At 52.5% G+C, this 22,308-nt stretch overlaps 1 protein-coding gene across 16 annotated transcripts; it reads right to left on the bottom strand.

Moving 5' to 3' along the window:
- Nucleotides 1–490: 490 nt before the first annotated feature.
- On the bottom strand, nt 491–21,951 carry LOC137675214 (uncharacterized). Of its 16 annotated transcripts, none has more exons than XR_011049905.1 (14): nt 16,388–16,997; nt 15,896–16,029; nt 15,700–15,805; nt 14,344–14,904; nt 10,444–10,531; nt 9,888–9,988; nt 6,466–6,537; nt 5,926–5,997; nt 5,660–5,722; nt 5,467–5,568; nt 4,181–4,324; nt 3,599–3,743; nt 2,292–3,049; nt 491–552 (listed from the first exon to the last, which is right to left on the bottom strand). XR_011049905.1 is itself a non-coding variant. In XM_068421217.1 (14 exons), the coding sequence occupies exons 8-14, from the start codon at nt 6,527–6,529 to the stop codon at nt 2,641–2,643; spliced, it is 999 nt and encodes a 332-aa protein (XP_068277318.1). In that variant the 5' UTR covers nt 6,530–6,537; nt 9,888–9,988; nt 10,444–10,531; nt 14,344–14,904; nt 15,700–15,805; nt 15,896–16,029; nt 16,388–16,727; nt 21,877–21,951; the 3' UTR covers nt 2,170–2,640. The 16 variants fall into 16 exon arrangements, 15 of the variants coding, with proteins under 15 accessions (XP_068277318.1, XP_068277320.1, XP_068277321.1 ...); XM_068421217.1 differs by lacking the exon at nt 491–552 and adding an exon at nt 21,877–21,951 and having other exon boundaries at nt 2,170–3,049; nt 16,388–16,727; XM_068421219.1 differs by lacking the exon at nt 491–552 and adding an exon at nt 18,486–18,548 and having other exon boundaries at nt 2,170–3,049; nt 16,388–16,727.
- Between the last annotated feature and the right edge of the window lie 357 nt (nt 21,952–22,308).

Here is a 22,308-nt window from a genome sequence, read left to right as displayed (position 1 = left end):
ATCCCTCCCTACATGCCTGCCCATGCACCCCCCAAGCTGCACCCCTGCCCTTGGGTTGTCCGAAAAGCGGATTCGAGCCCGGCGTGCAATTACCCAATCTCACACGCTCAGGAGAGATATTGCATTTATGCTGCGGATGGTGCAAGGTGGAATTATCCACAGATCAAGCACCCCCATTACAAATCCCCGTACCGTTTTTGTACACTAAAAATTACGTGAAGTCATCCTTCTATTTGCATTACACACTTTTCATTGGTTACTATACCTAATTAACCATTAACATAAAGGCTTAATTTTAAAACTAATATTTCTGTCAAGGTTGATTTACATTTGACAATGGTCATTCTTTTACATTACCCAGGCCACACATCAAAGTCCTTTTGCTTTGGGGTACTTCTTTATTCTTTTTCCTTTGGCCAGCCTTCCCGTCTCCCTAGATGTAGATAAGGTGTTCGTGCTGTCCTCGAATGATTGCTTTTCTTCACGCTAGCTTGCCTAGATGTCTTCTTTCTTCAAGACGAGCTGGTTATCTCCTGACAGAATGTATCCTGCCTGTACTTGGAAACAATCATTAAGTAGAGGTGCACTAAGTAAATGTTCTACCACACATATGAGTTTCACTGCATCATCCTAACAGACTATATCCCACGTACATCTTTAAGCAACTAGCAGGTATAACCATACTATATCACTTGCACCCCGGCCCTGCACCCCAACGTGAATCTCTACCTGCGCCCCTGCCCTTGCACCCCTGCCTGCATCCCTGCCCTTCACCCTAAGCTGCATCGTTGCCCTGTTCCCCTGGCCCTGCACCCCTTGTCCTGCACCCTTGACCACACACCCCTGGCTGTGCATCCCTGACCATGCGCTGTCGCCTGCACCCCTGGCCGTGCACCCCAGCCCGTGCACAGCCGCCTTGCACCCCAGCCCTGCACCCCAGCTCGCATGGCTTCACGTCCCTGAAGCTGAGGGGTTCAGCTGGCTCCCACCGAGGGCCCCGGGGGCTCTCCAGGCTAGGGGCAACGCTGGGAAGGGAACATGTCCAGCACGGCCTGGGAGCATCTATTCTGCACAGCCACCTCTCTGTGGCTCTCCCATCCCAAAGCACCCCGCTCCCCTTCCCCAGAGCACCCCACTCCCCTTCCCCGGAGCACTCCACTCCCCTTCCAGCTGCCGGTCCATGGCCCTGGAGGGCTCTAGCACCTGGAAGCCTTCGCAGTGCTGTATTTAAGAGCAACACTGACTTTTCCAGCTTTCGGGCCATGTCGGGAGCTCTCAGCAGTTCCTCATGGCTCATTAACAGCCAGACGAGCTGCAGCAGTAATTGCTTTAATTTATTTGCTTATGGCTAGGGCAGAGGGGAGAGGCGTGTGGCACTTGCTGCCCTTATGGGGACCATATGGAAACCGTTTATCACCATTTGCTGCAGCAGAGCAGGGGAGAAGCAAAGACTTTTATTAACTCGCCTGTAACATTAAACATTTCTAACGAAGCCCCTGCTGCAACCAACGTGGCCGGTAACTCAGCCCGTGGGTCAGAGAGCAGCCAGTGCCCGGGGGTGGCCGTGCGGTGCCGAGGAGGCGCTGGGGCAAGTGTGGGTGCTGTGAGATGCAGCCCATGCACCGTCCCATGCCCAGCTCTTGCACAGCCCCGTGCACCATCCCCAGCCCTTGCACAGCCCCATGCACCATCCTGTTGCCCAGCCCTTGCAGAACAGGGCAGGGTGTGGGGAGGGGGCAGCCCAGATGCGGACCTCAGGCTCTCTCCTGTCCTGGGGCCGAACTGCCCGCACAGGGGATGGTGCCCAGGGGATGCTCCCTCTCTTCTGAGCTCAGAAGAGCCCGTGCGAGCAGGGACAGGGGAGGCCCTTTTAAGGTCCAAACACTCATTTTTAAGGCCCCAGAGCATCATCTTTAAGGCCTACAGTCTGATTTTGAAGTCCCAAAGCCTGATTTTTAGAGACAAAGCCATACTAATGGGTTCCAATGGCTCATTTTTAGCTACCAAACCTCATTTTTAGGATCTAGTCCACAATTATGTGGACCCAAAGCCCCTTTTTGACTTTACAAATCCTCATTTTTAAGTCCCAAAGCCTCATTTTAGGGTCCAAACTCGTCATTTAGTGTTGTTATATTTGTCACAGCGGTCAAATAAAAACAGGAGACAGAATGATAGTTTCAAGCAGGCAGCAAAGCAAGAGCAAAAGCAAAAGAGCTGCCTGTGTTTATTTTACTCCATTTTTTATACCTTCCCTCCTCTAGCTGGCTAGCTTTATGATTAGTTGCACTCACTATTCACGCGCCCGACCACAACCGCTGATTGGCCATCACACACTGGCCACGAGTCCATAGTTGGCAGCTGGAATGTCACTCCGTATCTTGTTTTTCTCACGTCCTGTTTTCTTGCTAAATTCCTTCAAGGTCAGGGCCACCAGCAGCCCAGTCCAATCCCACAGTTTTGGGTCCAAACTCCTCATTCATAGAGTCCAAAGGCTCATTAGTTTAATGTCCAAAACCTCATTTTGATGGTCCAAAGCTCAGTTGTATTTTGCAAGTTCTCCTATTTAGAGTCCCAAACCACAATTTTGGTTTCCAAAGCCTCCTTTTCAGGCTCCAAAGCAGCACTTTTATATCCAGCAAGTCATTTTTTAGTTCCATGCCGCCTCTGGACTGTCCAAAACCTTATTTTCATGTCCAAAATGCCTCTTTTAGGTCTCAAAGCTTCATTTTTAGTCTCCAAAGCTTTGACTCTAGAGCTGGAAGCCTCCTTTTCTTGGTCCAAACCCTCATTTTTACGGTCAGCGGGTCCCATGCCAGGCTCCCTGTCTGCTGACACCCAGCCGTGGGAACTGGGGTGGTGGCGGGCGGGCTGGGCGGCTGTCTGGGCTGGTGGGGGCTGGTCCCCAGTGGCTGGTCCCCCGGTGCTCCCTGGCTGGCAGCCTGGTTCTCCAGGCTCAGGTCCTGGTGGCTGAGATTGGACCTGGCTCTCCAGGGTGCTGGGGCGCGGAGGACGGCTGCTGGTGTCGGGCCCGTCTTCCACGGAGGGGCACCTGTGGAGAGAGGAGGCTGCTGAAGCCCCACCACAGCTGCGGTGACGCCAGGGTGCGAGGGTGCAGGGCAGCCCTGGGTGCACAGTGGGGTGCGGGAACCCGACTCCACGTGGGAGCTGTGGGCATGGAGCACTCTGCGCAGAAAACGGGGCTCCCCCACACCCCTCTGCTCGCCTGCCCATGGCTCGTCTCCTCTCGGCCCTGCACGTGCCGGGAAGGAGACCTGAGCCCGGCAGACCGAGGGGACCAAAGCTGGGTACGGCACTGCAGGGCCAGAAGAGCCTCCTGTTCTGCGTTCTCAGCTGCCCGGCAGAGACCAGCACTCGGCTCCCCTGCCCATCTCTGACCAGGCAAGGGGACAGCCTCAGCTCTCTGCAAAAGAGTGCCCATGAATTGAGAGGCCAGTTCAAACATCTCCCAGCAGAAATCTAAGTAGAGTCTGGCCAGTAACTAACTCGGCACTCCAGAATACCCGACCTCTAAATGCTTCACAGATAAGAGCAGCCATCTAATAGAGAAGTTAGGCAAAAAAAACTCCTAACAACTCACTGTTTTCTCTTCCTGCACACACAGATCGCAAAACACAACACAATCATGAGCACCACGAAGCCCGAGACTGCCACGATGACTCCTATGAGGTACTTCTGGGAATCCTTAAGGTCCACAGCATTTGACTTCCAATTGCCATCGACACCTGGAGGTTGAATTCTGTAGGTTAGTGTGTCCTGCGCACTACTGGTAATCGGACAGGAGCTCTGACATTGGCAGGAAATGTTCTTTCTCCCTTTGGAGGCATCTCTGAACCAGTGACCATCCTGGGGCTGCAACGTTGCCTTGGTTTCAGTAGAAACAAAGGAACCTCCCAAAGCCACCGTAAATCAATGCACTCTGGAGCCTCTCCTTCTCCTCTCAGCTTTGTTCACACTCTGGGATGGCCACAATCCAGTTTTCCCAGGGTCATGGGTTTGCTCCACCTCACTGCCAAGCAAACCGTTCCTGGTTTCTTCTAGAACACTTGCTCTGCATGAATCGTTTGTCTGCTGACAGGCTGAGCAGTAGTGGGCACCAGGGGAAGAGCCTGCAGACACACAGTGATTTTATGACACTGGATGACCGAGGGTCAGCAATTACCTGGCACGCCTGGGGATTGATTTGAGCCTCTTTCTTCATCAGGGACTGGCACTGCGTGACTGTCCCCTTCCTCAAGCGGGACTGGCACTGCGTGACTGTCCCCTTCCTCAAGCGCCTCCTTCTCCACAGTCTCAGGGTCTGTCCCTTTAGAAAGAAAAGTGGATCGCTTTAAGTAGAAGTAACTGCTCTGCATCAGGAACGCAATATCTTCAGGAGGCAAAATACATCAGTAACACTTAGAAACTAAACGTGGTCATTTGTGGGTGCACCTCGTCACTAGTCCAAACAATGTGCCTTTCATGGAGAAGAATTTAAGAGCTGGACACTTCCCAGTTTACCAGGAGACAGCAAAACGTGACCTGCTGAGAGACTAGGAGATTGCATGTCATCTTCTCGTTGGCACTTAGAGCATTTTTGGCCAACTGCAAGATGACGGTAAATTACTTCCTCAGAGAGGACAGGGAGATGCTGTGGCCAGTTCATCTGGGGAAAGAGCCCTTCCAAAAAGCACGTCCCATCGGGCCAACTCCGTCACGCAGTAAGGGTAACAGACACACACCAGGGACTGAACCCCAAGCTCTTGCAGCCGTATTCTGGGCACTTTCACAAGTGGCAGCAAAAAGCCCACAGACCCTCCAAACCAAGATGAAAACCACAACCGAGTTATCTAAAACACAACTAGGAACAGACAGCTAAACCACCCGAGGCTGAATTCACAGCCCTTCATTTTAGCTGTCTTCAAGTGAGGTGTCCGTCCTCCAGCTGGATGTCTAGCTTTCACCTGTCCCTGACCCTGACGTGTCACCGAGAGGCCTCAACCATCAAGGAGAACAACAGGCCTGGACCAGGCTGTGAAGCTGGGGCGGCTTCGATCATGGCCAGGGCATGCTTGCAGCCCAGGCAAAGTCTGCCGGTCTCAGTGACCCCCAGCTGCCTGCGCATCCTCTCCGCCACCCAAGGGCACTCTCCCCTCTGGCGACTGGCAGCACGGTGTGAGCACCGCCAGTTCCTGCCAGCTGGATACCAACACCTGCCCAGCAGAGCTCTGGCCAGTAACGGTGTAAGTGGGGCAGCAGCTGTCCCTGGGACTCAGCTCGAACCACAACTGGCAGCAGAGACTCTGGACCATCTCTGTGGCTCACCAGCACCTGCAAGGTGTGAAGTCGAGTGTCGGTGCAGCGAGGCTCTGATCGAACCCTTTCTGCTCTGTAGGCTACGGCTTGATCATACATGTATCTAAAACCTCAGCTTCCCAAGTCTTCTGGTTAAGAGGGTTATATACCCACCATGTGCTGCTTGGTCCAACAGTTTCAGGAGCTCCTTTAGGACTTCTGATGACCGCTGCCAAGATTTCTCTAGTTTGTCTTTATACTTTGCTCTTTGACGACCTTAACAGAAAGTATCAAGTTAAATTTCTCACTAAGATAATACTGAAAACGAGTGCTTAGTGTGTGAAGTGAGTTCAGACTGACTACTCACCCATGCGATGCCAGATGCGCAGCTGCGCAGGGTCCATCTGAGGACCTGGAGCCGGAGCCACATCTGCAACCAAACAGCAATGAGAAGTTCTCATCACACGTTGTTATAGACACCGTCATAACGGAACAGCAGAACATGTGAGGGGATCACGTCATGACATGGCACACGTGTTGCACGTCTATATTCTCACAGCCGCAAGAGATGCCTCCCTCACGCCTGGGCTTTGAGCTGGCAGCCCTTAAAGGAAGTACAATGCCATGACGTACCCATGTGATATCCCAGCGTGTCAGCCCTGGAACCCAGCCAGGATGTTAGGTATCCATCGCCTACAGCCACGTCTGTGAACAAGCAGAACAGAGCAGCTCCCGTGAAATGGCCCAATGTACTTCTTCAGATCTGAACGGCAGGGAATGCCGTTCCAAGGCCGGATTGCTGCAGGGCACTTGTCTCTCCCTCCCACTCAGGAGCATCATGCAGACAGTTACTGGGTGCCTGGACCATGATGATCCAAAGCAAAGCATGCATTGAGCTGCTGCAATAAAGGACTCCCTGGAGCTCACACCAGCTCTAAACTCCACCCCAACAAGCCCACTGACTTGGCAGCAGGCTCTGGAAGCAGCACAGGGTGGGGAAGAGGCTGGCAAGGACAGCTTTGCAAGGCAGAGCCCCCCAGGGCACATCACTCAGCCCCACTCATTCCCTCTCTGCTCTTCTGAATGTCTGAGCATTGGCCACGCAAATATTAAGTCCAATTGCATAGGAACAGAATATTAAAACCTCAGTGCTGATTCACTCCAGTGACATACCTGTGGGGTCGTCCTGAGGCTCCTGGACAAGATCAGGCCGAGAAGTCGGGAGGCCATAGCCCATAGACAGAGCTGTAATCAAGCACGTGTCCGTTAGTTGTTGTGATCTCTGTCTTTCTCAGTGACCTGCAGTGACTGGAGGGGGGGTCAGGTAATGACGTGGGACCCAGATGTGGGTGGAGGTTTCCAAAGCTGCAGAGGGGCGCGCGTGACCTGTTGGCTGGCACCTGGAAGCTCCCAAAATACCGTTTCCAGGCCATGTGCAACAGCCCTCAAGGACCAGATGGACAACCATAGGGCCTCTTGGGGATTCCTTACTGGGAGATCTCTACTGTGCCCAAAAGAAGCCCACAGGAAAGCACTTGTCACAGAGAGAAGCCTGCTGGCCAGTCAGAGGCTGCACCAGCGTTGCCCTGTCTGTTCCCCCGGGCTGTGGGCTGGGGCTGTGTGCTGGGGAGCTGGGAGTGCCCAAGGACAGCAGTGCAGGGCTAGAGCAGGAATGCTCCTGTCTTCCTGAGCAGACATCTCCCAAGGAAGGACATCCCCAAGGCTGAAAGCCAGGACCCAGCTGGGGAGCCCTGGGCACGGCTGTGAGCAGCCTGGGGGAGAAGCACTCCTGCTGGCCACGGTTCTACTGCCTGTCACCTCACTGCGGGGTGTCTGCCTCGCACTTGCCCACACAGCTGGCCACTGCTCACCTGGCCCAGCCTGGTCCCACTGCTCTCCCAGACCTGCCCCACCATGACCCCAGCCATACTGCCACCCCGAGGTGCAGTGGGCATCCCACCAGACTGCCCAGGGCTGGGTGCCAACCCTTGCCCACCCACCTACCTAATCTCCGTGGTGGCCACACAGCAGCCTGGCCACCCCGGGCTTGCAGGGCTACCAGGAGGAGGAAGATAAGGAGGCGGGCAGGTGCCATGGCCCCCTGTAACTGCACCATGCTGCTGCTGCTGCTGATGCTGTGGCTGCTGCCACTGTTGTTAGTGGCACTGCCAGAGTGGTGCCTGCTGCACAGCACAGCACATCACGGTGTGTCACAGTGGGCCTCTGTGACATCACAGCCCACCCCCACAGGTCACCTCGGGAGGGCGGGCGTCCCAGAGGGGAGGGAGACTGGGACTGCACTGAGGAGTGTTTTGACTGTCTAGAGCTTGACGACGATGATGAAAGGGTGAAGTGTTGATGGGTACGAATCAGGGGGAAGGGCCAACAAGGCAGATAGCACGGTGGGAGTCTGTTATAGACCACCCAACCAGGATGAAGAGGCAGATGAAATATCCTAGAAGCAGCTGGGAGAAGTCTCACGATCGCCAGCCCTTCTTCTCGTGGGGTACTTCACCTTAGCGGATGTCTGCTGGAACTTCAGCCCTCGAAACTGGGCTCTGGGCACTTAAAAGGATGGACTAGGTGCTAAAAGCAACGCTTTGGTCCCTGAAAAGGATGGGAACCAATTTTTTCCTCTATGGACCCTAGAAATGAAGCTTTGGTCCCAAATATAGGGCTTTGGGCACTACCCTTGAGGCTTAGAACTGCAAAAGAGGGTTTTGGACCCTATAAATGAGAGATGGAAACCACAGAAGGAACGTTTGGCCATAAGAGAAAAGGGCTTTGGAAATGCAGATGATGTTTTGAACCCTGAAATGAGGTTTTGTGCCCTGAAATGATGCTTTGGTACCCAAAACTAAGGCTTTGCACCCTAAAAATGGGGCTTTGGAGGCTCAAAATGAGGCTCTGGAGTTAAACATATGCACGTTTGGAATCTAAATAAGGAATCTGGACCCTAAATGAGGCTTTTTGGTCCTAAAAATGAGGATTTACGAACTCAAAATAGACTTTGAGTTCTCCAAATTGCAGACTAGTTTCTCAAAATGAGGCCTTGGTAGCTGAAAATGAACCCTTGGAAGCTAAAAATGAGGCTTTGGGCCCTAAAAGAAGGGTTTGGACCACAAAAATAAGGGTTTGGACGTGTAAGATGAAGTCTGAACCCTAAAATTGACTGGTTGGATACTAAAAATGCTGCTTTGACCATGAAAATGAGGCTTTGGAAACTACAAATATGGGCTTGGACTCTATAAAGGAGACTTTGCAAACTATACCTGAGCCTTTGGACCCTAAAAACGAGGCTTTGGAGCCCCAAATGAGGCTTTGGAAGCCAAAACTGAAACTTTGGAAAGGAAAACTGAGGCTTTGGACACTCTAAGTACAATGTAGCTTTGGACCCTGTAGAGATACTTGGTGCCATAAAAGTGAGGGTTTAGGCCATAATAATGAAACAGTGGGCCCTAAAAAAAGGCTAGGGATAAAAGACAGGTTTGGACCCTAAAAATTAGACATTGGCCCTAGAAATGAAGCTCTGAGCACTAGAAATGATGGGCTACAAGCTACAAAGAATGCTTTGGACCCTGAAAACAAAGGGAACCTATTGGTTTCTCTATGGACCCCAGAAATGAATCTTTGGCCCTAAAATAGGTTCCAAAACCTCGAAGCTCCAAACCTTGTTTTCATGATCCAAAGGTGTGTTATTAGTTTAGAAACCCTTCTTTCAGGATCCAGAGCCTCATTTTTAGGGTCCAAAGGCTCAGCTGTAATTTGCAAATTCTCTTTTTTTAGAGTGTCCAAATCTATATTTTTAGTTTCCAAAGCCTCTGTTTCAGGCTCCAACGGTTCATTTTCAGAATTCAGCAGGTTTTATATGTAGGTTTTGTACATATTTGTATATATTTGGTTATTTCTATTATTATTGTTATTATATTCTTTTTCATTATTATAGTTTATTAAAACTGTTTTAACTTTCCAACCCATAAGTCTCTCTCCCTTTTCCCTTTCCCTTTCCCTTGGTGGGGGGGGGAGAGGGTTAACAGAGAGCATCTGCCACCTGGTTAATAGCTGGCCCAGCTTTAAACCGTGACAGAGACCTAACCACGTAAGGATGCGGGAAAGAAATCCCAATCTGTCCAGAATGGACGTCTGGAGACCAGAACTGCTCGCGCACCCAGGAATGTTGCTGCAAAAGAGGACTGCCTGGAAACTTAGGAAATGCAAGATCGATCCGTTCTTTAAGGTTAAACAAGAAGAAAGAGCCCGATCGGTGCTACGCCGACGAGTACGTGCATTCGGGACGCTATGGATGGCGGCCGAGGCGCGCGGTGTGCTCTTTTAGCGCAAAGAGCTACGAGAACATCGAGACCTGATGCGTGTCTTAAGACATAGAAGACAGACTACGCAAACTACACGACGCACAGACAAAGGCTGGAACTGCCCTGCCTGGCACACCCTATCATTGCTCTGAAAAGTAACCTGCTCCCTGAGCCTGGACAAAGGGACTGTTCCTGGACAGCCTTCTCCCCTACGCTAACTTCAAAATCCCTCCCTGCAATTCCCGACCTTGTCCCCTCCCTAGCACTGCTCCCTCAACTTACCTTTCAGAGGAGAGGAAGTCTCAATGCATCCTCAAAAAAAACAAACCCCACAGCAGCTAACTGCCGGGTGCTTCTGCTGTTGCCAGGTTCCTCTTCGTCATCTGCAAAACAAGAAAATACACAAGCACCAGCTGTGAGCATCACAGTGGTCAAAACCAACCTCTTCCACAACACCTCCTCCTCAATAGCAACCTGGTCTTAATTATACTTAGCCCACAGAGTGATGGCAATTTCCTCCTGGGATCACAACCATGGAGAAGAAAGGTGGAGGAAAAAGAGGGAGGAAGGAGGGGAGAAGCGAAGAGAGCACAGATCCACCCCATCCGCAGCAATCTTTCCCTTATATACTGAACCTGCCATTAACATTATACAATACACCTGTGGTCCAGCCTGGGGCAGCTGCCCTGGATTTAACTGCTAATGGCATTAATCACCATGCCACAGCTGGCCACATACTGAAACAAATTGGAACACAAAAGTGATTATATAGAGTTTATCCCCACAAAAACAGTACACCCCCAAAAAGAACAAAAAAAAAACCCCCATAACCTTGTACCTTTTTTTTTTCCTGTTGGAGCTGATCCCCACCTCAGCATATTGTCTTGTCAGAGCATGAAGTGCAGACCACGTGTGTCCCGATGACACTTGCATGTGAGGAACACATATTCATAAAGAGTCCAGATGTGTAAGACTAGTATCATTTTTGTCATTTTATTAATCATAAATCTATTATATTGACCAATGCATCTGCAAAAAAAAAAACAACTTATAAATGCAGCATCTCCTTAGGGAAAAAAATGTGTCAGAAACTGAAAAAAAATACAATTCAGAGCTCTCAACCATAACGGGACACCAAAGACAAACAGCAGCAACACCGGCGAGCTGACACCCCCAACGCCCCAGGCCCAAAAGCCCCCGCGGGGAGCAGGGCCCAGCCGCCCCGCCCGCCCCCGGCAGCAGCCGCGGACCTTTCCCCCGCCCCGTGCGGGCACCGGGACCCGCCCGGCGCCGCCGGAGCCCCCCCGCGCCGGCAGCGGCAGAGCCTGCCCGGCCCCAATACCGAGCAGCTGAGAGCCGGACGGGGCTGCCCCTGCTCCCCCCCGCCGGGACACAGGCTCGGCCCCAACACCCCCGCGGCGAGCCCGGGACAGCGTTCAGCCCGGGGCTGCTTCCGCGCCCCCCCACCAGCCCCGTGAGCGCAGAGCTAGGACCCCACCGGGGGATCGCCCCGACCGGAGAATGGCCCCTCCCAAACCCTCCGTGCCCACGGCCCCTCACCTGCTCCGGCGCGGCGCCGCCGCCGCCAACGCCGAGCGCACCGTAACGAAACTCGCGACCGCCCGCGCCGCTCTTGTGCACCCGCGCAGGCGCCACGCCGCAACCCGCCCCCGCCGCGCGAGGTTGCCCGACCTTCACCCGGCCATTTTGGGAACTTCATTTTGGCTAATGCGCATGCCCGCTAGCCGCCATTTTGCCAGGTTGCCCGACCTTCAGTCGGCCATTTTAGGAACTTCATTTAGCTACTGCGCATGCCCGGAAGCCGCCATTTTTGCCAGCGTGCCCAAACACCGCGCCCCTATCCCACCCCTCGGGGAGGGGTTCCGCATGAGACCACGCCCCCGTCCAGCCCCTCGGGGGGGACCCTCACCACATCCCGCCCCTGGCACGCCCCCACGGGGACACCGCTAATGTCCCTGGGGGGCAATAATAAACAAGAGAGTAAAATTAATTGTAAAAGTAACAGAAGTTTAAAAAGTAAAATTAAAAAAGAGTAAATGTAACAGAAACAAAAGTTAAGAAAACACGAAAACTACAACACCAAAACCCTAAAACAAAAACAGATAAAAAAAAATTATGAAACTGCTAGACAGCACGCGGTAGACCTACACACCAGAAACTAAGGTGGACCTGGAAGAGGCAGACCAGTAAAAGAAAAAGTAAAGCACCACTAATAAAGGCACCACTAATAAAGGCACCACTAATAAACAAGAGAGTAAAATTAATTGTAAAAGTAACAGAAGTTTAAAAAGTAACAAATATTAAATGTTAAAGAAACCCAAGTTAAAAAACTGTAACACACACACTAAAACCCTGACACACTAAAAACCAAAAGCTAAAATACTAAAATTAAAAAAAAAAATTTAAAAATTATGAAGTTATAAAAGTAAAAAAGACCTGCACACCAGAAATGAACGTAGACCTGCACACCAGAAGGCTGGAAACCAGTCAGAAGAGGAACACCTGGAAGAGGTAGACCAGTAAAAGAAAAAGTAAAGAAAAAGCAAAAAAAGAAAAACTAATAAGCAGCAATGAAGCAGTGGCAACTAAGCAATAAAAAAGTAAAAGTAATTGGAAATGCAACAGAACTTAAAAAAGCAGAAATAAAAAATAAAGAGTAAATGTAAAAAGTTAAAAAAAGCTACGAAACCAAAAAGCTACGAAACCAAAAAGCTACGAAACCAAAAAGCTACGAAACCAAAAAGCTACGAAACCAAAAAGCTACGAAACCAAAAAGCTACGAAACCAAAAAGCTACGAAACCAAAAAGCTACGAAACCAAAAAGCTACGAAACCAAAAAGCTACGAAACCAAAAAGCTAAGAAAATGTAAAAAAAATTAGAAAACAGATAGACTGCACCCAGTAGACCTGCACGCCACAAGGGAGTGAGACCTGCATTCCATAAAAAAAGGCAGACCTGCACGCCAGAAGGGAGGGAGACCTGAACACTATAAGGTAGAAAAAGAATAAAACTAAAAAAAAAAAAAAAGTAATTGTAAACTAAAGAAAAAATTTAGTTAAACTAAACTAAAACCAAAAGTTTAACTAAAACCAAAAGTTTAACTAAAACCAAAAGTTTAACTAAAACCAAAAGTTTAACTAAAACCAAAAGTTTAACTAAAACCAAAAGTTTAACAAATAAAAGCAGAAAATTAACCTCTCCTGCACCTGAAGCTCTTACCTCACAGACACACTGCTGCTTCTCTCAATGTTAAAATACATCTGCCCAAATAGCTTGACCAGCTCAAAGGCTAAAATTGACTGAAGGAGCAGCTGAGCACTAACATCATCAAAGCTCAGGAGAAAAATGAGCTCCCTGATGAGAGGCTGCGGCTCATATACCCGGGACACCGACCACCACCCTGAACAGTAAGCAGCTGTTCTATCACCCCATTGCCCTTCCCGGACTGAGAAAGGGATTCAGGAAAAGGAGGGAGACTCATGGGTTACAATTTAAAACTGATATCGATGCTAATACAAAACACACAAAACTATACTTAGCCCACAGAGCGATGGCAAGTTCCTCTGGAGATAGCCATTGTTGAGAAGAAGTAGAAAGAGGGAAGGGAGCAGAGCAAAAAGAGGCCCACTCCTCCCCAGCAAGTTGCCCTTTTATAGCGAACCTGAGCTTAATGTTATAGAATACACCTGTGGGCCAGCCTGGGGCACCTGCCCTGGATTTAACTGCTAATGGCCTTGATCCCTGTCCCACAGCTGGCCACAAACTGAAACAAAATGGAACAGAAAAGTGATTCCATAAATTTTATCTGCACAAAACCAGGACACCGTAAAAAAAATAAAATGCTGTGCGTTTAGACTTCTTTAGTAAAAAGGTAAAAGTAAAAAAGACCTGCACGCCAGAAACGAACGTAGACCTGCACGCCAGAAGGCGGCAAACCAGTCAGAAGAGGTACACCTGGAAGAGGCAGACCAGTAAAAGAAAAAGTAAAGAAAAAGCAAAAAAAGAAAAACTAATAAGCAGCAACTAAGCAGTGGCAACTAAGCAATAAAAACGTAAAAGTAATAGTAAAAGCAACAGATGTTTAAAAAGCAGAAGTAAAAAATAAAGAGTAAATGTAAAAGTAACAAAAGCTAAGAAACTAAAGCTAAGAAACTAAAGCTAAGAAACTAAAGCTAAGAAACTAAAGCTAAGAAACTAAAGCTAAGAAACTAAAGCTAAGAAACTAAAGCCAAAAAAATGTAAAAAAAATTAGAAAAGAGATAAGACTGCACGCAGTACACCTGCACGCCACGTGGAAGAAAGGTAGACCTGAACACCAGAAGGGAGGGAGACCTGAACACCCAAATGTCCAAATGTTTCACACTCTGTCCAACAAAAAAACGAGACGGGAACCCGGTTCCAAAAATGCGAACGACCGCAGATTGCTCCCGCGACAAAGGTGGCGGCCCTGAAAGCTACTCCTGCCTGCAATCGTCCCATGTCAGCCCTTTCACAGCCCGAACAACAATGGGCTCCGGGCTTGTTTACCTACCCAAATGTCCAAACGTTTCACGCTATGTCCAAGAAAAAGACGAGCCGAGAGCCAGGCTCCAAAATACGAACGTCCAACGCCGGGTGCCCACCGAGGCGCTCTGTTGCTCGCCCTCCTCAACAAGACAGGGAGAAAATACAACAAAAAAGCTTGTGGGTCAAGATAAGGACAAAGAGATCACTCACCAACTTCCGTCACGGGAAAACACACTCTACTTGGGGAAATTCATTTAATTTATTGTCAATCAAAATCAGAGTAGGGTAACGAGAAATAAGAACAAATCTAAAAAACACCTTCCTCCCACCCCTCTCTTTTTTTTTCCTGGGCTCATCTTGACTCCCAGCTTCTCTACATCCTACCCTTGACCAACACAGGGGGACAGGGATCAGGGGGTGCGGTCAGTTCATCACACACAGTCTCTGCCACTCATTCCTCCTCACGCTCTTCTTCTGCTCCAGCGTAGGGTCCCTCCCATGGGGCCACAGGTCCTGCCGTAACACCTGCTCCAGCATGGGCTCCTCTCCACAGAGCCACGGCTGCTGACAGGAGCCTGCTCCAGCGCGGGCGCTCCACGGGGTCACGGCTTCCTTCGGGCACACCCACCTACTCCAGCGAGGGGTCCTCCGTGGCCTGCAGGTGCACGTCTGCTCCACCGCGGACCTCCACGGGCTGCAGGGGGACAACCTGCGTCACCAGGGCTGCAGGGGAATCTCTGCTCTGGTGCCTGGAGCACCTCCTCCCCCTCCCTGCAGGGCAGAGAGGAAGGGATTAAAAAACAGGGAAAGGGAGCTACCGAGACAGAGAGAGGGGCAGAGGGCAAAAGAAACAGCGATGGGCTACAGGCCAGAGAGGAGGGAGGGAGAGGGAACCGGACTGAGAGAGATGGAGAAAAGCAAAGATTTCTGATGGGCCACAGGGCAGAGATGGAGAAATTAAAAGAGGGGACAGTGAGGTGGACAGAGAGACACTGAGAAATACCAAAAAACCTCAGTGAGCTAAAGGGGAGAGACAGAGGAATTAAAGAATAGGGCCAGGGAGCCAGACAGAGAACGATAAAGGCAAAAACAGGCTATGGGACAGAGAAGGAAGAAATTAAAACATAGAGACAGGAACGTGGAATAAGATAATACAAGAAAGAAAAGTGTATCTAGAATACAAGGCAGAGACAGAGGAAATTAGAAATAGGGACATGGAGCCAGACAGGGGGCAGGGGAGTAACTGTGAAGGGCTAAAGGGCAGATGGGGAGGAATTAAAAAAAATGGGACAGGAAGACAGACAGATAGATGGAGAAAGACAAAAACAGTGATGGGCTGCAGGACAGAGGATGAAAAAAAGAGGGACAGGGAACAGGACAGAAGTGCAGATAGAAAAAGAAAGCAGAGAGGCAGAACAACAGAGAAAGAGAGTGACTTGGAGAACGAGAGAGGAAGAGATGCAGGGAAGCGAAAAAAATTACAGCTGTGAGAGAAAGAGAAGGTGGGGCAGGGAAGGACCGCGACGCAGAAGAGGGGCGACACGGCCCCAAGGGTCCAGGACTCACCACGGCTTCCGCCCTTGGAGCTGCTGGGAGAATCTGACAGTTGGATGCGTCTTTCTCTCTGCCTCCCTTCCTCCTCTCTGGCTCCGGTCACTTGACTCTTATGCACCTAAGAGAACAGATTGGTGTCATACAGCTCTTACAACACGAGGCTTCCCAGATACACAGCCTCACACACGCCCACGCTACATGGCCGTACTGTGCTTTTGGTCAGGCACGCAGACCCTGCCGTGCACGCGGGTGACCGAATCTGCAGAGGATCACACTAGGAGGGAGCCTTCCTCACGCAGAGAGCCAGGCTGTCTCCTATCCGCCTGTCCTTGGAAACCGCTTCTGTGCGGAAAAAACAATAATAAAACCCTCCCCCTCCTACAAAAAGGAGGCAGAAAGTGAACGTGTTTGTCACACCCGGCCAACGGCGAAGGATTCTGTCAGAGGGGCCGTGCCGGGCCAGGCCGTGCACCGGGAGCTCCCACCGGACGGGTTCTCTCCCCTTTGCCAGGTACCGGGGAGACGCCGCCGCCTCGCCCGAGCCCCCTCGCAGCGGGGCTGCCCTGGCACAGCCGGGGGAGCCCTGCCTCGCTTCTGCCCTCGGGAAGGGGACCGCGAGAGACCCTCCGCGCAGACGGAGGCGTGGATTCGGTCCCCGAGGGAAGAGGCCGGGCTCCTCGCTGGCAGGAGGACAACTCACCTCCCCGCTGCTCGCAGCTCCTCGCTGGGGACCGCCCTGCCTGCGCCCGGCCACTCTTCAGCCGTGCCGGGAGCGCGGTCCGGCCAACGGACACTCCGGCCAAGAGACGATCCCGCCCGTCGCAGCTGCGGCTCACTTGGCCTCTGGCTAACGCACGCTCCGGACGGCGGACGCCCCCCCATCTCGTTCCGGCTCCTGCTCCCTCCGGTTCCGGCTAATCGAAGCTCCAGCTCCGCACTGAAGCCCCGCTTCGCTTCAGCTCCTTCTCCTTCAGCCCGGCTGCGGCAAGGTCCGAAAGCAATCGCTGTCACATCGGCACTTTTCCTATAAAACCTCATAGCTGTACGTCATATAAATACGGATTAGTTTGCATTATGGTTTAGTTAATATCCGTTCTAAAGTGGCGCACAAAGAAGAGCGAGACACAAAGAGGGCGTGTACAGGGTCTGAAAAGCACCCTGGCCCCCGGAGACCACCTCGGACGTTCAGCTCGGCCGGCCCGCTGCGTGCCGGCCTCCCAAGCTTCGGGCTCCGACGTGACCAGACCCCCGCCTCCGGGCAACGTCCACGCACCCTGCCCACCCGCCGCTTTCCCACGTGGCCCCCCGACGCCCTCCCGTACCCCGCACAAACAGCCCATCTGCCTTCTGCTTTTGGCCCCCGAACCAGCTCACGGAGCGCCCACGGCGGAGCCCAAAAACACAGCTGCCGAGCCTGCTCTCCAGCCCCAAAAACGCAGCGCTCGGCCTCTGCTGCCGATCCCGAAACCACACCAGCGAGTCCCCTCTCTCAGCTCCTGAAAAACGCACCGCTCACATCCGCTTCTAAGCCCCCCGAAGCGGCCGCGGGAGCCTGTTCTCGAGGCCCAGGAACACAACATCTGGCCTCCGTTATTAGGGCCCCAAAGCAGCTCACACCGCCTGCTTTCTGACCCCCCCTGCAGCCTCCACGTGCGACGCCGAGGGCTGGGGGGGGGCTGCAGCCACCCCGCAGCCCTGCGCCCCCAGGGCCCCACGGGCAGTTTTGGGGAGCGCTCGGGAACCGCGCAGGGCCCGGTCCCGTGCCCCTGCGGGGCGGCACCACTGCAGCCCGGCCGCCGCTTTATTAGCGCTCTCGCAGGCTTTACTGCTCCGCCATCTCCTGCACCGCCGCGCCCGCCCCCCGAACCCCCCCGAGGCCCAAAAGTCCCCCGCGGGGAGCCGGGCCCAGCCGACCCGGGAGCGCGGACCCGCCCGCCCCCACGGACCCCCCCGGCGGCAGCAGCCGGGGTCCTTTGCCCCCCACCACCCCGTGCGGGCACCGGGACCCGCCCGGCGCCGCGACCCGCACCCCCCACCCCGCCGGGAGCCGCGCGGGAACGGCCGCCGCGCCGAGCCGGGACCTGCCGCCGGGACCGGCGCCGCGCCGAGCCGGGACCTGCCGCCGGGACCGGCGCCGCGCCGCCCCGGGACCTGCCGCCGGGACCGGCGCCGCGCCGCCCCGGGACCTACCGCCGGGACCGGCGCCGCGCCGCCCCGGGACCTACCGCCGGGACCGGCGCCGCGCCGCCCCGGGACCTACCGCCGGGACCGGCGCCGCACCAGGACCTGCCGCCGGGACCGGGACCGGCGCCGCGCCGCGCAGGGAGCCGCGCCGGAAGTCGCGTCAGAAGCCGCGCCGGAAGCCGCCGCTTTGCCGGAAGCCGCGCCAGGACGCGCCCCCCCCCGCCCCGCGCGGCGCCGCGACCCGCCCCCGCCGGGAGCCTCGCGGGAACCGCCGCCGCGCCGAGCCGGGACCTGCCGCCGGGACCGGCGCCGCGCCGCCCCGGGACCTACCGCCGGGACCGGCGCCGCGCCGCCCCGGGACCTACCGCCGGGACCGGCGCCGCGCCGCCCCGGGACCTACCGCCGGGACCGGCGCCGCACCAGGACCTGCCGCCGGGACCGGGACCGGCGCCGCGCCGCGCAGGGAGCCGCGCCGGAAGTCGCGTCAGAAGCCGCGCCGGAAGCCGCCGCTTTGCCGGAAGCCGCGCCAGGACGCGCCCCCCCCGCCCCGCGCGGCGCCGCGACCCGCCCCCGCCGGGAGCCGCGCGGGAACCGCCGCCGCGCCGAGCCGGGACCTGCCGCCGGGACCGGCACCGCGCCGCCCCGGGAGCCGCCCCCGCCGCTCCGGGAAGCTGCGCCGGCGCCGCGCCGCCCCGGGAGCCGCAGCCGCGCCACGCCGGGACCTGCCGCCGGGACCGGCGCCGCCCCGCCCCGGGAGCCTCCGCTCCGGTAGCCGCCCCCCCGCCGGGAACCGCGCCGGGACCCGCCCCGTCCCCGCCGCGCCGGGACCCGCGGAGAAAAAAAAAAAAAAACACGGAGGGAAAAAAAAAAAAAAAAAGGTAAAAAAGCGGCGGCTGCAGTACCGAGACTAATAAAGGCACAACTAATTAATAAAGGCACAACTAATAAAGCCACAACAGTAAAAGTAGTGGTAAAAGTGACAGAAGTTAAAAAAGTAAAAAACAAAGTGTAAATGTAAAAGAAACAAAAGTTAAAAAAACTAAAACCCTAAAAAACTAAATCTAAAAAATTAACATTAAAGTAAAAAAACCTACTGAACAGGTAGACTGCACGCGCGAGACCTGCAACCTAGAAACTAAGGTGGATCTGCACGCCAGAAACTAAGGTGGACCTGGAAGAGGTAGACCAGGAAAAGAAAAAACAAGAAGCAAAAAAAGAAAAACTAATAAAGCCACCACTAATAAAGCCACCACTAATAAAGCCACCACTAATAAAGCCACCACTAATAAAGCCACCACTAATAAAGCCACCACTAATAAAGCCACCACTAATAAAGCCACCACTAATAAAGCCACCACTAATAAAGCCACCACTAATAAAGCCACCACTAATAAAGCCACCACTAATAAAGCCACCACTAATAAAGCCACCACTAATAAAGCCACCACTAATAAAGCCACCACTAATAAAGCCACCACTAATAAAGCCACCACTAATAAAGCCACCACTAATAAAGCCACCACTAATAAAGCCACCACTAATAAAGCCACCACTAATAAAGCCACCACTAATAAAGCCACCACTAATAAACAAGAGAGTAAATTTAATTGTAAAAGTAACAGATGTATAAAAGTAAAAGTAAAAAAGAGTAAGTGTAAAAGAAACAAAAGTTAAAAACCACGAAAACTAAAACACTAAAACCGTAAAAGAAAAAAAGATTAAAAAAATCATGAAAGAGCTAGACGGCACGCGGTAGACCTACAAGCCAGAAACTAAGGTGGACCTGGAAGAGGTAGACCAGTAAAAGAAAAAGTAAAGGTACAGCTAATAACGCCACAGCTAATAACGCCACAACAGTAAATGTAGTGGTAAAAGTGACAGAATTTAAAGAAGTAAAAAACAAAGAGTAAATGTAAAAGAAACAAAAGTTAAAAACCCTAAAACCCTAAAAAACTAAAATCTAAAAAACTAACATTAAAAAAAAAGTAAAAAAAACTATGAAACAGGTAGACTGCACGCGTTAGACCTGCAACCCAGAAACTAAGGTGGATCTGCACGCCAGAAACTAAGGTGGACCTGGAAGAGGTAGACCAGGAAAAGAAAAAAGAAAAAGCAAAAAAAAAGAAAAACTACTAAAGCCACCACTACTAAAGCCACCACTACTAAAGCCACCACTACTAAAGCCACCACTACTAAAGCCACCACTACTAAAGCCACCACTACTAAAGCCACCACTACTAAAGCCACCACTACTAAACAAGAGAGTAAAACTAATTGTAAAATTAACAGAAGTAAAAAAAAAAAAAAACTGAAATCCTAAACATCCAAACCTAAACATTCAAACCTAAACATCCAAACCTAAACATCCAAACCTAAACATCCAAACCTAAACATCCAAACCTAAACATCCAAACCTAAACATCCAAACCTAAACATCCAAACCTAAACATCCAAACCTAAACATCCAAACCTAAACATCCAAACCTAAACATCCAAACCTAAACATCCAAACCTAAACATCCAAACCTAAACAACTGTAGAATAAAATAAGAGGTAGACCCGCACGCCACAAGGACAGTAGACTTGCATGCCAGAATCTAAGGTAGTCCTGCACGCTAGAAACTAAGCTAGACCAGTAAAAGGAAAAGTAAAAGAATAAGGGAAAAAAAAAACCCTAATAAGGCCACCACCACTAAGGCCACCACTAATAAACAAGAGAGTAAAATTAATTGCAAAAGTAAGAGAAGTTAAAAAAGTAAAAAATATTAAAAGAAACCCTAACACACACACTAAAACCCAAAAGCTAAAATACTAAAATTAAAAAATAAAAAAAATTATGGAGTTATAAAAGTAAAAGTAAAAAAGACCTGCACGCCAGAAACAAACATAGACCTGCACGCCAGAAGGCAGCAAACCAGTCAGAAGAGGTACACCTGGAAGAGGTAGACCAGTAAAAGAAAAAGTAAAGAAAAAGCAAAAAAAGAAAAACTAATAAGCAGCAACTAAGCAGTTGCAACTAAGCGATAAAAAAATAAAAGTAATTGTAAAAGCAACAGAAGTTAACAAAGCAGAAGTAAAAAACAAAGAGTAAATGTAAAAAGTTAACAAAAGCTAACAGAAACTAAAAAGCTAACAGAAACTAAAAAGCTAACAGAAACTAAAAAGCTAACAGAAACTAAAAAGCTAACAGAAACTAAAAAGCTAAAAAAAAATGTAAAAAAAATTAGAAAACAGATAGACTGCACACAGTAGACCTGCATGCCACATGGAACGTAGACTTGCACGCCAGAAACAAAGGTGGACCTGGAAGAGGTAGACCAGTAAAAGAAAAAGTAAAGCACAACTAATTGATAAAGGCACAACTAATTGATAAAGGCACAACTAATACAGCCACCACTAATAAACAAGAGAGTAAATTTAATTGTAAAAGTAACAGAAGTTTAAAAAGTAAAAGTAAAAAAGAGTAAATGTAAAAGAAACAAAAGTTAAAAAAACTAAACCCCTAAGCCCCTAAAAAACTAAATCTAAAAAACTAACATTAAAAAAAAAGTAAAAAAACCTATGAAACAGGTAGACTGCACGCGTTAGACCTGCAACCCAGAAACTAAGGTGGATCTGCACGCCAGAAACTTCTCCGCCATCTCCTGCACCGCCGCGCCCGCCCCCCGAACCCCCCCGAGGCCCAAAAGTCCCCCGCGGGGAGCCGGGCCCAGCCGCCCCGGGAGCGCAGACCCGCCCGCCCCCACGGACCCCCCCGGCGGCAGCAGCCGGGGCCCTTTCCCCCCCACCACCCCGTGCGGGCACCGGGACCCGCCCGGCGCCGCGACACGCCCCCCCCCCCCCCCGCCGGGAGCCGCGCGGGAACCGCCGCCGCGCCGAGCCGGGACCTGCCGCCGGGACCGGCACCGCGCCGCCCCGGGAGCCGCCCCCGCCGCTCCGGGAAGTTGCGCCGGGACCGGCGCCGCGCCGCCCTGGCAGCCGGAGCCGCGCCACGCCGGGACCTACCGCCGGGACCGGCGCCGCGCCGCCCGGGAGCGTCCGCTCCGGTAGCCGCCGCCCCGTCCCCGCTGCGCCGGGACCTGCGGAGAAAAAAAAAAAAAAAAACCGGAAGGGGGGGGGAAGTAAAACAGCGGCGGCTGCAGTACCGAAATTTGACCACAGGGCGGCAGCAGAAGGCGCCGCCAGAGCGCCCCTCCACCGCGCATGCGCGGCTCCCCAGGGGACCCCGCCCATGTCCTGCCCCTCGGGGCGGAGTCGAGCAGGAAACCACGCCCCAGGGCGGGGCTCCGCTGGAGGCCACGCCTCCCCCATCCGGCCCCCTCGGGGCGGGGTTTCGCAGGAGACCACGCCCAGCCCCTCCCCTCGGGGCGCGGCTCCTCGGGAGACCACGCCTCTGCTCCGCCCCCGCAGGGGCACGGCCACGCCCACTCCCGGCAC

Source organism: Nyctibius grandis, chromosome 32 (genome assembly GCF_013368605.1).
Source record: "Nyctibius grandis isolate bNycGra1 chromosome 32, bNycGra1.pri, whole genome shotgun sequence".
Lineage (NCBI taxonomy): Eukaryota > Metazoa > Chordata > Aves > Nyctibiiformes > Nyctibiidae > Nyctibius > Nyctibius grandis.
This window is presented reverse-complemented; position numbering and strand designations above follow the sequence as displayed.